Below are 13,003 nucleotides of genomic sequence, written 5' to 3'. Positions count from 1 at the left end.
TGCAGAGCTGGTGCTCTGCTAAGCTCATGAACTGGAATCTCCCACTGCAGCATGCTCTTGCAACACTGTGCACCCCTCTTTTGCAACACTGTGCACCCCTCTTTTGCTGCCATGCTACTGGCAGGTGAGATGTTCATCTAGCTCTGTATTTTGTCTCTAAATTAGGGCCCTGATCGCATTCTCAGTGGGTGAATGTAACAAAAATGGCAACCAGATTTACCTTTCACTGAGCAGCATTTCAAAGGCTTATGTGAGTTGTAGGTTGCAATTGGTCCAGCTCACCTCCATGATTTCTACTTTGTGTCTTGCAATGAAACTTAAGTTCCATAACCAATTCTGCACATTGTGAAAGTAGACTTCATTTCTTGTTCATTATTTTGCATCTTTCTCCTAGAAAAGATGAGAGCTACTACTGCTCATGCAGAATGAGCAGCCCTGACAGCAGATGATTCTGATTACTAAGATTCCAGGCTTAAGGTCTTGTAATAACAGGAACCTTTCCAGAGCAGCTTTACCTTAACACTGAAGACTTGGACATACTGCACTCCTAGAATCCCACAGCCACATAACCTTATCCAGCTTTTACTAAAGAATAATTAGAAAAAAGGTCTGTAAAATCCACTTATTTCTCAACACCAGACTGCTTCCAATGCATTTCCAGATGTTGAATTCCCTCTACGTTCCCAATGCAGGAGCCAAATTCTTCAGCTTCTCTCTTTGACAATTTCCACTGTGCACAGGGATGTGTGATTACAAAAATCTGTAATGGCTTAACTGAATATGAAAGGAGAACCAAGATAAAATAACATGGATTATTAACCATTAATTCATGGAAAATGTAGCACTGTGATAAATTACGCCTAATCATGGATGTGTTTAAGTCATTGCTGAAACAGAGTGCCTGCGGCAGAGAGGTAAAATAAAGAGGGATGAAAATCAGCATTGTGAGGCCATTTAAATCAATTAATATACTCCCATCATCAGAGTAAATAAAAGCAAACAGCAGTTGTATCTCATTTTCATACTGCTGATTCCAGTACTTGCTGTACTGCTGAAAGCCTTGATCTCCGGATTCGTAGGATTTATCAGCTTCTCTGTTGTCACCCATTTCTCTTCTTAAAGCAGGTTTAGAAACAAAAACTCGAAGCAAGCTCACTTGGAACCCTCAAAGCTAAGAGGCAAACAAACCCACTGTTTTGGGGTTTCTAATGCCATGAATTTCAGAACATCTCCTGAGTGTTTTTGTTTTCTGGGTTTAATTATCTAAGTCAGAAATAATGGAAGAGAGGCTGTGTCAATGGCCAAACCTATGAGCCAGTTTAACGAGCAGTAAATTATTCATAGCAGACATAGCTCTACACAAACATAAACATACACAGGGAATAAAATGCTTGCAAGGAGATGATCAGAACAAGTATTTTGCAAGATTCAGGAAGGTAGAAAACGAGCACTGCAGTGGCATTTCTCAGTCCTGCATTTCCAGAGCTAACCACAAGCAGGAAACAAGGCACTCCTCCAGCGGAGCAGGTTTACTGGGAAGCTCTAGAGAGCTGCTCTAACTCAGAGAGGCTGTCATTAAACTGCTGCTATTCTACAGCCTCCACAAACATGAGTCAAACTAAACACAGATACGGGAGAAAATCAGCTCACTGGAACAACACCTTTTAACTTTAAATTCCAGCTCCTCTAAACCTATCTTCTCTGAAACCTCTTCCTTTCATGGCCTGGTTATTAAGTATTCCTAAGGCACCTGTTATAGCTGAAACATCTGGTAGCAATTCTTTCTAACCTACCATCTCAGTTTTAATTTACACTTTAAGTATGTTATTAGCAGCTCAGGACTAGCCAAGACTGTATGTGAATTAACATATATGGATGTGAACACCACAACCTAGCTGGCAAACACAATTCAGATGCAATTTTTCTATAATCCTGACCCCTGCAGTTATAAGGAATGTGTAGTACCACAGATTTGCAAACATGCTGCACTACGTGCTTTCTAATCCTAGAGATCAATACGGAAAAAGATTTGTAAATACTGTAAAACAGACACACAAAAGTGTATGCCCTGTCCCCACCAACCCTGCTTGGAGGCAGAGCACCTCATTACTGTCCCTTACTTAGGCTGAAAGCCTCCATGGGAGAACTGGTCAGAAAGACATATACTCCAAAAGGAGGATGTTCTGGCACAAAGTTAAGGGGCTGTGGATGGCTCTCAGTGGGATATCAGCAGCAATCCTGGTCTCCTTTCTCTGCTCAAACAGCACCTTAATCGGCATACAACCCACTGAGGATGTTTATGGCATACTTTGCAGACATGCACAGCCACAGAGATCACATTTTGAACCTGCAAATTACTCACACGTTTTACATTTTAAATAAAACTGTAGATTTATTGTACAATAGTACAGCATGTGCCTTTTTAACCAAAAGCTCAGCATCACATAACACTTTAATCTTCCATTAAACATACACAGTCCTACAACACAGCTCAGCTCAGCAAGCTACATAATGAATTAATTTATCAAGAGTCCTGGCTACGCTGTTCTTAAGGATGTTTACCTAGCGCAAGAACAGTGGCAGTGGTTCTGGTGCTGTAACATTTAATCACTTTAAACATTTAACCTTTTCTCAACACAGTAATAGCAAGCAGTCATCTAGAGCACAACAAACAGATCACTTAAGGGACACCACATTTAATCGCAAATGTATGAAACAGTAGACCAGGGCATCTCACACACATCACACAGGTATGGATTAGAAACCTGTTATGAGATCATTTTGATGTAATGTCTGCACTAACTATGCCACAGGAAGACTGGATGCATGACAGGCATCGTACCATGAAGGACTGTAATTTGGATTGAAATTCTTAGGTTGGAAGAGGCAGACCAGGGTGCTCTGTACAAATATACACTTGCCTTATTACATTAGTTTACACTCCTGTAGCCATTTGCCCATGTGACAGCAACATCTCGTTATAATGAATTTCTATACCATTTACTTCAACTTTACCTGGTTCAGTTAAAACCAAGATCATTGCTTACACACATAGAATGTGTTCTGTGCCTTTCAAATTGTCATAGACATCCAGGTTGGTGTAACCAGGCATCCTTTATGCATGCTCTTGTGCACAGCTAGCCACAAGGTGTTATTAAGACACATTCAGATAAGGTTCTTTATTTGCCCCTGGGGTTTTTCATTGCAATGAAGAATCAAAGCTCATCGCTATATAATGACTTATAGTATATAAATTTTCTCTGAAATTTGGAGTTAAACATATACAACTCCAGTGAGCTGCAGCTTACATCACAAACTCTTCATCAGAGAGAGAAAGTTTATGCTTTTTTATTGCTGTTCAGTTTATCATTGCGTGTCAAACCTTAAGCCTGTTCCTTAAAAGGATCAAGTTCTATTTTTATTAAAGAATTTAAAATTCTCAGAAAGCAGTATTTGCAGTAAATTTTTAAATACCCAAAGGAGATAAATTTGGATCTTTCACCTGAATATGTGATTTTTCTCTTACAGCAGGAGAGTGATAGCACACTCTTGATTGGTTCCGAACAAGCATCAGCTAAAATAATATACTAATCTAAACACAGAGAGTGATATTAAAGAAAGAGAGGAAGGAAATCTGCATCAAGTATCTGATCTTGAATTAAAATAGACTAGCAATATAAGTAAGCTTTCAAACAGACGAGATGCTTAGCTTATCTCAAGTAGCATACCGGGAGTCACTTCCGAAGAACTGCACTAAACTTGCACCTACTATGGTCCATGTATATTCTCTGGCTCTGCAAATTTCACTCATCTTGGCCAAAAATGCTATAGCATGTTAATTAAAGTTAAAAAAAATCAAAAAGGGATCAAAAAGAATTGTTTTAAATCAAAGTTGCTTTTGTATCACCTTCAACATTTTTCTGAAAATTTCACCACACTGCAAAAAATTTCACTTATCTGTCTTGTTTCTAGTTTTAGATAAGACTAGCCAGCAGAAGAAACAGAGCTTGAAACAAATCCATTCTTGACTTGCAACACTAAAAATACAATCTCAGTAGATTTCCAGTTCATTGTCTAAACTGTAACACTTTGACAGCCTTCAGTGAAAAGATGAACCCTCAGCTGATTATCTAGACATCACTGATATAAGTAAAGATTGTTGAAAAGGTAATTATTTAATTAAAACAGATTTCACCTGAAATTATTTTTTTCTTGCCGTAAAACAAACACAAGCAGCATATAAATGAGATGCACTAGCTCTTCGCCTTTCACTCAGAATTTCTAATTTGTTTAACAAATAATGAGAAATAATTAAAACTTGATCTTCAAACATTATCAACTGTTTAAGGAATAAAGCTCTGCTTTTTCCTGAATTCATTGTATGCCATCTTTTATTAAAGAGTTTATGCAGATTCTTTCTGCTTACTAAAATGAAGTCAGCTTGTGTTTCTTACGTATTTAAATAGCTCCAACACCAGAGACATACAAAGTGTTATACTGAATTTTAATCCCTGTAAAACATTATTTCACCACACACTGTTATTATAAATCTTTTCAATAACATCCATTATAGAACTCAGTAAAGAGCACTGTCTACTACTATGCACTGTCGAATATTTCTGGCAGTATCGGTAATTGACTACGGCATATTTATTTTTTAAAATCAAGTGTTAACCTACGTATTCTGAACTTGCAAATAAAACACAACAGATTTCACTGTCATATAGGCTGCATATTCATTCACTTTTTCTGATTTTTATAGAAGAGTAAATTTTCAATAACAATATGAAAGAAATTAATAACTTATTTATCTACCTAGGAGGCTAGTAGTTATTTGTAATCATATTAATCAAAAGATGACTGAAAAATTCAGAGTTAATTATTGTGAAGTGCACAAAATCTAGAATATAGGGAGTTTCCACAGTACATTATACTAAGTCAACATATAATAGATTAAAAGCTGTAAAGCCAAAATCCTCATTTAAAAATTTAATGTTTCTGACATCATCTTCCACCATTCCATCAACTCTTCTTTTTCCTCTTCTTTTCTTTCAGACAATGACTCCAGCTCAAAATCAACCTGATTAAGAAAAACAATTAAAAATATCATAAGACTTACAGATAGAGAATAGTTAGGCTTTTAAGAGTCATTTATTGAAAGAAGATGCTTAACACAAACATCGGGCTTAGAGAGGTACCTTCTGGTTCAGGCTGGGTTTATTCCAAAGTATCTCAAAGATGATTTACATATGTGCAACAATAGTATATTAGTACAGTAACTTATCCAAAAATGCACACAGGTGAGCAAAATTTCATAAAGACCCAAACATCTGTCTACTTGTATTTGACTTGACTAAAAATTTCAGAAAGCATGGGCCAATGAAATTAAGATTTAATAATAGCCAGCCACACAAAAGTATCATCAGCATATTGCCAACACAGATCACAGAATATTCTGGGGAAGGGACCCACGAGGATCATCAAGTCCAAGTCTTATGAACTCCATTCTCTAACCAGCTGAGCTAATCTCAGCTAACACCTAGCACTGCACACCCCCAGCATTTCAAAACATGCATTCAATTTTGTGCCATCAAAAATATCCGGAGAGATTTTCCTAACACATGGCTCACCTGTGTAGATACAATGTGCTAGGTTAGTATATCTTAACATGTGATTCACACTAGTGAAATAGCATCTATTTTAAATACCTCCACATCTGTTCAGAGAGTGAATTAAAAATGCTTCTGAAACCTTAGACTCAGTCTAGGTGTTATTAACCTCACATACTGGATATCTACGCAAAGCAGTGGCCCATTGCTACCCTTCTGCATGGAGCTGGCCACAGGCTTTAACCTAAGCAGGTACTCATTTGACAAATTAAATTAAAATTATGTCTCAATCAAAACCTCAACATCTCTTACTTTTTATGTTGTGCTACTAAAAGACATTCCATAATATTCTGATTGGCTATTCAGACATGCAGCAATAACATGTTATCTCAATATTATCCTTCTCTGTGTCTTTTTATTATAAATAGGAATGCCAAGAGATTAAATGAGTTTACAGTGAGATTACTCTCAGTGGCTGGTGCATCAAGTGCTAGAAGAGTAATTTCCAGACTTTCAAAATTAACATGATCTGGAATATTCTGAAAAATCACCTCCTGCGTACATTTATACCACAAAGGAAAAAGGAACCTTTTAAATATATAATAGAGGATAAATGAACACAAGTGGTGAGCACTTACCACAACAGCAGGGCTGAAGGGCACAGCCACTTTTTTAGTTATTGCTAGATAGCCTGGTGCTGAGGCTGTAACTTTGTAATTTCCAGGCACAAGCAATCTCCAGTAATCACCATCCTTGGCTGAAAAGAAGAAGAAAAGAACCCAAATAAATATGTATAAAACTAATTACACAGCTAAGAAGAAAGGCTCATATGTCAGTCTTTTATATTCCTGTGAGTGCTTTCTTTTTGACTGCCTGAAAGGAGTCTTCCTTCCTTCTTCCTTCTTTTTTCCTTCAGTAAAAGCTCTGTGTATATATATGTGTGTGTGTGTGTGTGTGTGTGTAGCATATTTTCTTCCTTTCAGGTAATCAAAAAAAATTTTTTTTTCCTTTGGTTCAGGGAAACAAATAAATGGCAGCTTGATCCACTCAGGTCAAAGAAAGGCTCGTCCCACACTGTTACTACAGTTTATATTTTCCAGTCACAGAATCAAAACTCATCATCATCATCATCTCTGGAAATGACCCTATTGCATTTTCACAAAGACTCAGATCTTCCCTGCACCAGCAGTAGGCAATTATCTAATTTGTCACAGGTTAATAATTTTAATTTCTTGACCTCCAGAAAAGATTGCAAAGCTATTCTAAAGTTCAGCTAGCAGTGCCATTTAGAAGATTTGGCCATGCTCTTTGTACTAGTCCCTTAAATGCTTTTCCACCACATCTGCAGCTACACAGTGTACAAAGGGAAAAATTACTTAAATATCTGCTATTTGCATAGTCAAAAAAAGTCAGTAGTCAGTCCAGTTGTTCCCAGATTGTTCTCTTCATAAAACAGAATCAAAAAAAAAAAATTGCTGTAGAACTCCAGCAATGATCCATTCTAATTCCTGTCACTGGAACAAAGCAGAATTTCAACTCATGAATAAAAAAGGAGAAAAGCCAAAGAATATTTCTCCCTCATTTTGACTGTGCTAATATTCAAGTACTTGTTTTCATCCCTGTTTTGACAATACATGACTTCAAGTCTTATACACACACAATGATGTGAGAAGATTTATAATTAGATGCAATTTTTGTATCATAGAAGCATGAGCTCCTCTCTCTCAAACACTTCTTTGCACAGTTTATCCCCTTTTTATTAAGCCTGACAATTTATTTCCACTCTCTATACATTTTGCCTCCTTGTTTGCAGTGACAGAAGGTAACTAATATTTTCACAGACTGTCCTGCTTGGCAGAAGTGCTGGTGGTCTCTTTGCAGGTGATGTGCAAACACAATCAGAGGTGACTGAATAGTCTACCAGTCCTGTTCCATAATATTCTACATTTCTGTGACAACATAGTGAGACATATCATCGAGAAAATGACCATAAAATAAGCTCATGCATAAAGCAGTGACATTTACTTATTGTTTTTCTATTGATATCTTTTGCAAATAAAAAAATGTTGCTCAGGATAGGGGAGCATAGGTGTACAGGGAAGGCTGAAAGTTGGCACACTGTGCAGACCACCTTCTGAACTCACTCCTAGAACAAAGCACATCATCACTGAAGAGGTGACACGTCATTTTCTGTCAACACCAACCAACACAATGCTTTCATCTTTTAGAATCACCCTTCTGAAAAAACATCACATAATTCTAAACAGCAGAGAGAATTTATCTTTGCTGAAGGAAGTTATGTAAATTGGAAATCTTTCAAGAATTTACATACCAAAAGGTATGACTGCATTGTGAAAAATATAACACTTTTAGACTAAAATTTAGCCTTCAAACTGAAAACAGCACTGTTAACAGGGCTTTAAATCCTGTCAGAGCTGTGAAACACTATTTGCTTCACAAACCAGAAGACAGACTAGAGCATTAATAACCAAGAGCCACCCAAACAAATTTACATCAGAGACTCATGAAGTAAAAAAACCAGTCTCAGCTACTCTGAGAGCAAGAAATCCTGTGGGCAACAAATGTCTTCAGGTACAAGGTACCATCCTGGTTTCGAACTTTTGCTCCCTTAAAACTGCAGTTAAAAAGATGTGAAAAGGCCCCAGGTTGCTAAGCCAAGGAGAAGCACTGCTGAGGTACCACACTCACCTGATGTAACATCATGGCTTATCCCCTCCACAGAAATTGTAGCATTTGCTATTGGATTGCCCTGAAGATCTTTAACAAACCCCTTCACTCCTCGATGGATCTAAAATAAATAAGGTCACCAACAAATGGTAAATAAAATATTCTCAAGAAAAGATGGTGGGTTTTGGCAATGGAATACCTATTGATATATCTAACAAAGCATGCTATGAATCCCACAGTCTACAGGATGACTACTATCAATGACAAATATGATAAATATGATAAATACTAAATATAATGGAACAGGGAATGAAGAGGAAAAATAATTCAGCAGGTAGTTATAATAATATATCTGTTCAATGCAAGTAATTCTCAGAAACACACAGCAAATCATAATACATGTAAATATTGACTTGCAAATCTTTATCATATAAATGATAAAGAATAAATGGGATAAATGAATGCACAGAAAAGCTTTGAAAGAACAGCCTTTCTTTCCACAGAAACCTTTTCTTTGAAGTTTCATCAGCTGTAAGAATGTAGAGCTAATGACATTATTCTTTAAAGGTGAAGCATTAGCAAAGTAAGCGCAGTCACTTGGACTTCAGTGGGCAATCCCTCTGTGAGATGCTTGAGCTTTCTACTGCACACCCCAAAATCCAGTTCTGTGAGCTGGGACCTCACAGAGAGCCATGGCACTCTTCCTGGACTGTGGGAGAAGGGCAGTGGTGGCTCATGTCCTTGCTCCTTCATGCTCCAGGTAACAGCCCCAGCAGTAGATAATCTATCTGCTCCCACTATATATGAAATTAGAAGACTGATATGATCTCAGTGTGCAGAGAGACCAGTCCTGCCAGTGTATCTTAAGCACAGCCTGAAAGCAAACTCCTCAGAAGCAAGAGACTGAGGATCAACTGCCTTTTCATCTCCAGAAATAGGGAACTCTTGGTGCTGGGGATGGAGGGATGTTGGGAACCTCTGTGGAGATGCAGCTCACTGTGAGCCTGGAAACTAAGCAGCAAAGTACTGTGAAGTTCAGGCTTCTCTCAGGTTCCATGTCCTTTGAAAAGGCTTGTGGATCCCGAGTTTTATTTTGGGATATTGACGTTCCCATTTATGAATCTATATGGTGCATTCAGCTGCCACAGTTTAGCTCAGATTCCTCTAATACACATTCTGGAAGAAGCCTTAGAAAAGCAGAAATTACATATTTGCACTGTCCCCAGCACTCCCAGGGGAGCTGGAGCATAGACCTGGTCATCTTAGCCTGCAAGAAGATAAAAATCAATGCCAAACAGACCATCTGAACTTCAAGGATAAAGCCGGCAGCTCTGCAGGAGCAAAGGAAGTTGGCAAAATAGAATCTTATACACGAGCAATTTTGAAAATGCAGCGACAACATAGCTTTCCATGAGTCAGAGAAAATTAACCCCTGTGCACAGGAGCTGAACACTTTGAGATGGATTCCATAAAGAATGGGTAAAAACCCACAGGACAAGTACAGCTTTTTCCTCAGCCTATAGATAATGTTTTAACAGAAGAGTATAACACTTCAAATATTCAAATATTTCAGATTTCTGGCTAACTGAAGCATTTCTGCATAATTAAGTCCTTAAAGAAATGAATGTATTAATTGATCAGCTCTGCTCACAAAGTGTGTTTCTCGTTTTACAATCTCAGGTGTGCAACCACTAACGACATCAGATTTATTTGTAATTTTTAACTAAAATATTCAGGTTTCAGCAATTCCATATGGTCTAATCCAGCTGCCCAGGTTCCTGTACATCCACAGAATGATCCATCCCACATCTGCAAACACACTGGAATATCTGCAGAAGGCAATCCATCTCTCTGAGCACAAATACCAGCACTGGGGAGTCAAGTCATAGACTATGGAGAATTGTATTCTTTTTCATTGAGGAACCCAACACAAATAATTTAAATTAAATGTCTGCAACAGTTTAAGTAGGGTGAGAAGGATTCCATACTGTAAATTCATCCTTCTTTTCCACTCTTCTTCCACTTATTTAGAAATATCACACAAGATTTACCACCACAGAGACAAACAAGAATTAAAGCAACATCTGGATTAATATGATATTTTGAAATAGATGTTCACAAAGCACAAAGTTTAGAAGCTTTATGCACAATAACTGATTCTGCCATCCTCTTTTCTGTTACCTGCTCAATGTAATTTATAAGAGAGTTCTTGTTGTCCTCCCAGTAGCCCTTCAGAGTTTCTTCAGGTGGGAATTTTTCACAGCTAAGCTCCACTGTGATTTCAAAGCAGTTGCTGCTGAGGTAATTGAAATCCTGCATTCCTGCAATGCCAGAAAAGAGGCAGTCATGCATTTGGCATTACTCTGAAGTAAATAAGGGGGGACACGCAAAATGCTGGGATTATTAAGAAAAGAACAGTCATAAATACAACTGATGCAACTCCACAGCATCTGCTTAATTTTGAATTCAGAAGCTTTAGATCAGAGAAACCAATAGGACAAATAATTCCAAAATACATTTCCTTCCCAGGGAAAGTTTACAAAAGCCTTGATAAATAGGCTGTATACTTCTACTTGATGCTACACATGACCTGTATACCTTTAGCTGACGCATTTTTGGATAGCTGACATATGAATTATATTTTTTATCTTTGGGAAATAAAATTATTTTAGATTATGGCTAAAATATTTCTATATAAATAAACAACCAAGAAAACAACCAAAAAAGATGCTCACCTTGTAAACCAAGAAGAATGACAATTAATTATAAAGCAAATTAATTGTAATAAAGTGATATTGAAAAGGAGATTTATAAAGATGGGTCAAAAATGTGTTGAGGTTTTTTTTCTGAAAATATAACATTTCACATTACTAACATTTTACATAGAAAACATTTCATTGTCAGGAATTTCTGCACAGATTTCAAATATTCACCAAAAATATACAAAATAAAACTTTCTAAAAATTTATTTATATGAAAATTTTTCTATGGATAGGGTATCTCCAACTCAATGTCTCTGCAAAATCAATATTAGATAGCCTTTGAAAGAGAGGAGAAGCATCACTATAAATGCAACTTTAGTAATTGAAATTTTAAAAAATAAGTAGCATAGTGACATCATCACTAAGAATAAAAACTGGATGGAAAATTTTCATTCTTTTACATTTCTGAGCCCCCTCTCTTACTACATGGGTATATTGGCCATTTGCTTAAATTGGTCAACCAAAATCGAAGGAGGTTTCCCGGTTTTTGTAACGGTTTTTGTCCCGGTTTTTGTCAACCAACTGCAGAGAGACAGTGGCAATCCCCAGGAGGGTAATAAATATATATTTTGCAGAAGCTGCTGTTGGACTATCTCTCCCCTCTCCAGTCTAACTAGCAGAGTCAGTGGATTCCCAAATGGAGGCCTGAAAAGAAAGCTGCTATCAAGCCTTTTGAGCACACCCATGGAGGTCACTGAGGGATTTAGAGGCGTTTCCAGGACAGCTAATTCATGCAGCTCTGTGCTCCCCCATGCAAGCTACATGAGACCTGAGGCACTTTACTAAGCACCAGTGTTGTTCACGGGTCCATAACTGCCCAGAGAGCTGGTGTCACATCCCAAAGAGAACGCCAAGGATGGCAAACAGATTGAGTCAGGTGGGATTTTGCCAGCACACTAAGGTGAAGAGGCTCTTTTCTGCCAACCAGGCAATGAGACTCCCAAATACTGACAGGCACAGGGATTTTTCTGATTGCTAGAAGAGCCTTTTTATTTCTAACCTTTTTTTTTTTTTTTTTTTTTTTTTTTGAAAAATGAGGACACAGAAGGCAAAGGCTCCTGGGAGGGATGGCTCTGATGTTCCAGCAGGCAGAACTCTTAGATGGACCATTCAGCAACACACAGCAAGAGAGCAGTGGAGTCATGAGTAAAATCCTGACAGCAGTGCTGACTATCATGCGTCTGTTCTGGACACCAGATAATGCTGCTTTTGTTGATTTTTGTACTTCTTCTAAAAGAAAGAAAGAATACATGAAGAAGAGAACAGGGAGCCGAAGGGCATAATGTAATTTTACTGTAGTGGCAGTAATTTTTGACCATTACTGTTCCAATTCTCAGAAAATTTCTCTTTCCTCCCAAAGTATTACTCAGGGATGTCCTAGTTTCTCAAGAACAGAAAAAAGAAGTAATATATTTTCCAGTTTTGTGCACAATGTCCATATCCTATAGCTTGTTTCCCAGGGCCTGGCTTTACGTCCTTGGTTTATGTGTTGCTCCTGAAAAAATTCATTTTTTGTATCATTGGGACAGAGAATGGGATGAAGCTGGCCAAGATCTAAACTACAGCCTACCACATATGCATTCTGGAGTGCATTGGACTGTGCACTCTTGCACCTCAGTGAGGTCAAGAGTGCACTCTTGACCTCACTGTTCACAGTGGTGATTAGGTGAAATGCACAAGAAACCAAAACATTTCTAAAGATTTATCAAATATTGCAGCAACTTCGCTGCCCCGATCAAGTCCTCGAAGTGCCCTATCTGTGGCAGGTATCACATGCATGCACATCATCACACTCCAAAGCCTCTCCCTGTGACAAAGTGTAGCGCTGGCTTTCTCACACTTTAACAGGAGCTGCCCTCTGGAGATCAGAAAGGCTTAGATGCCTCAGATATAACTAAGATTCAACAATGAATGTCCTTTATTGCTGATCATGAGGAGGACTTT

The 13,003-nt window shown here is 37.8% G+C and overlaps 1 protein-coding gene across 1 annotated transcript in view; it reads right to left on the bottom strand.

Moving 5' to 3' along the window:
* Positions 1-2,365: 2,365 nt before the first annotated feature.
* The window catches only part of CPE (carboxypeptidase E), a 55,895-nt gene continuing 45,257 nt past the window's right edge, over positions 2,366-13,003 (bottom strand). The window contains exons 6-9 of the mRNA XM_041428016.1: positions 10,479-10,618; positions 8,319-8,418; positions 6,248-6,366; positions 2,366-5,080 (exon numbers count right to left, since the gene is read on the bottom strand). Coding sequence (XP_041283950.1) covers positions 4,982-5,080; positions 6,248-6,366; positions 8,319-8,418; positions 10,479-10,618 — 458 coding nt within the window. The 3' untranslated portion in view covers positions 2,366-4,981. The remainder of the gene's footprint in view (positions 5,081-6,247; positions 6,367-8,318; positions 8,419-10,478; positions 10,619-13,003) is intronic.

Source organism: Onychostruthus taczanowskii, unplaced genomic scaffold (assembly GCF_017590055.1).
Source record: "Onychostruthus taczanowskii isolate IOZ18803 unplaced genomic scaffold, ASM1759005v1 scaffold12, whole genome shotgun sequence".
NCBI lineage: Eukaryota > Metazoa > Chordata > Aves > Passeriformes > Passeridae > Onychostruthus > Onychostruthus taczanowskii.
Note: the sequence above shows the minus strand (reverse complement) of the source record. Positions and strands in the feature narration are given on the sequence as shown.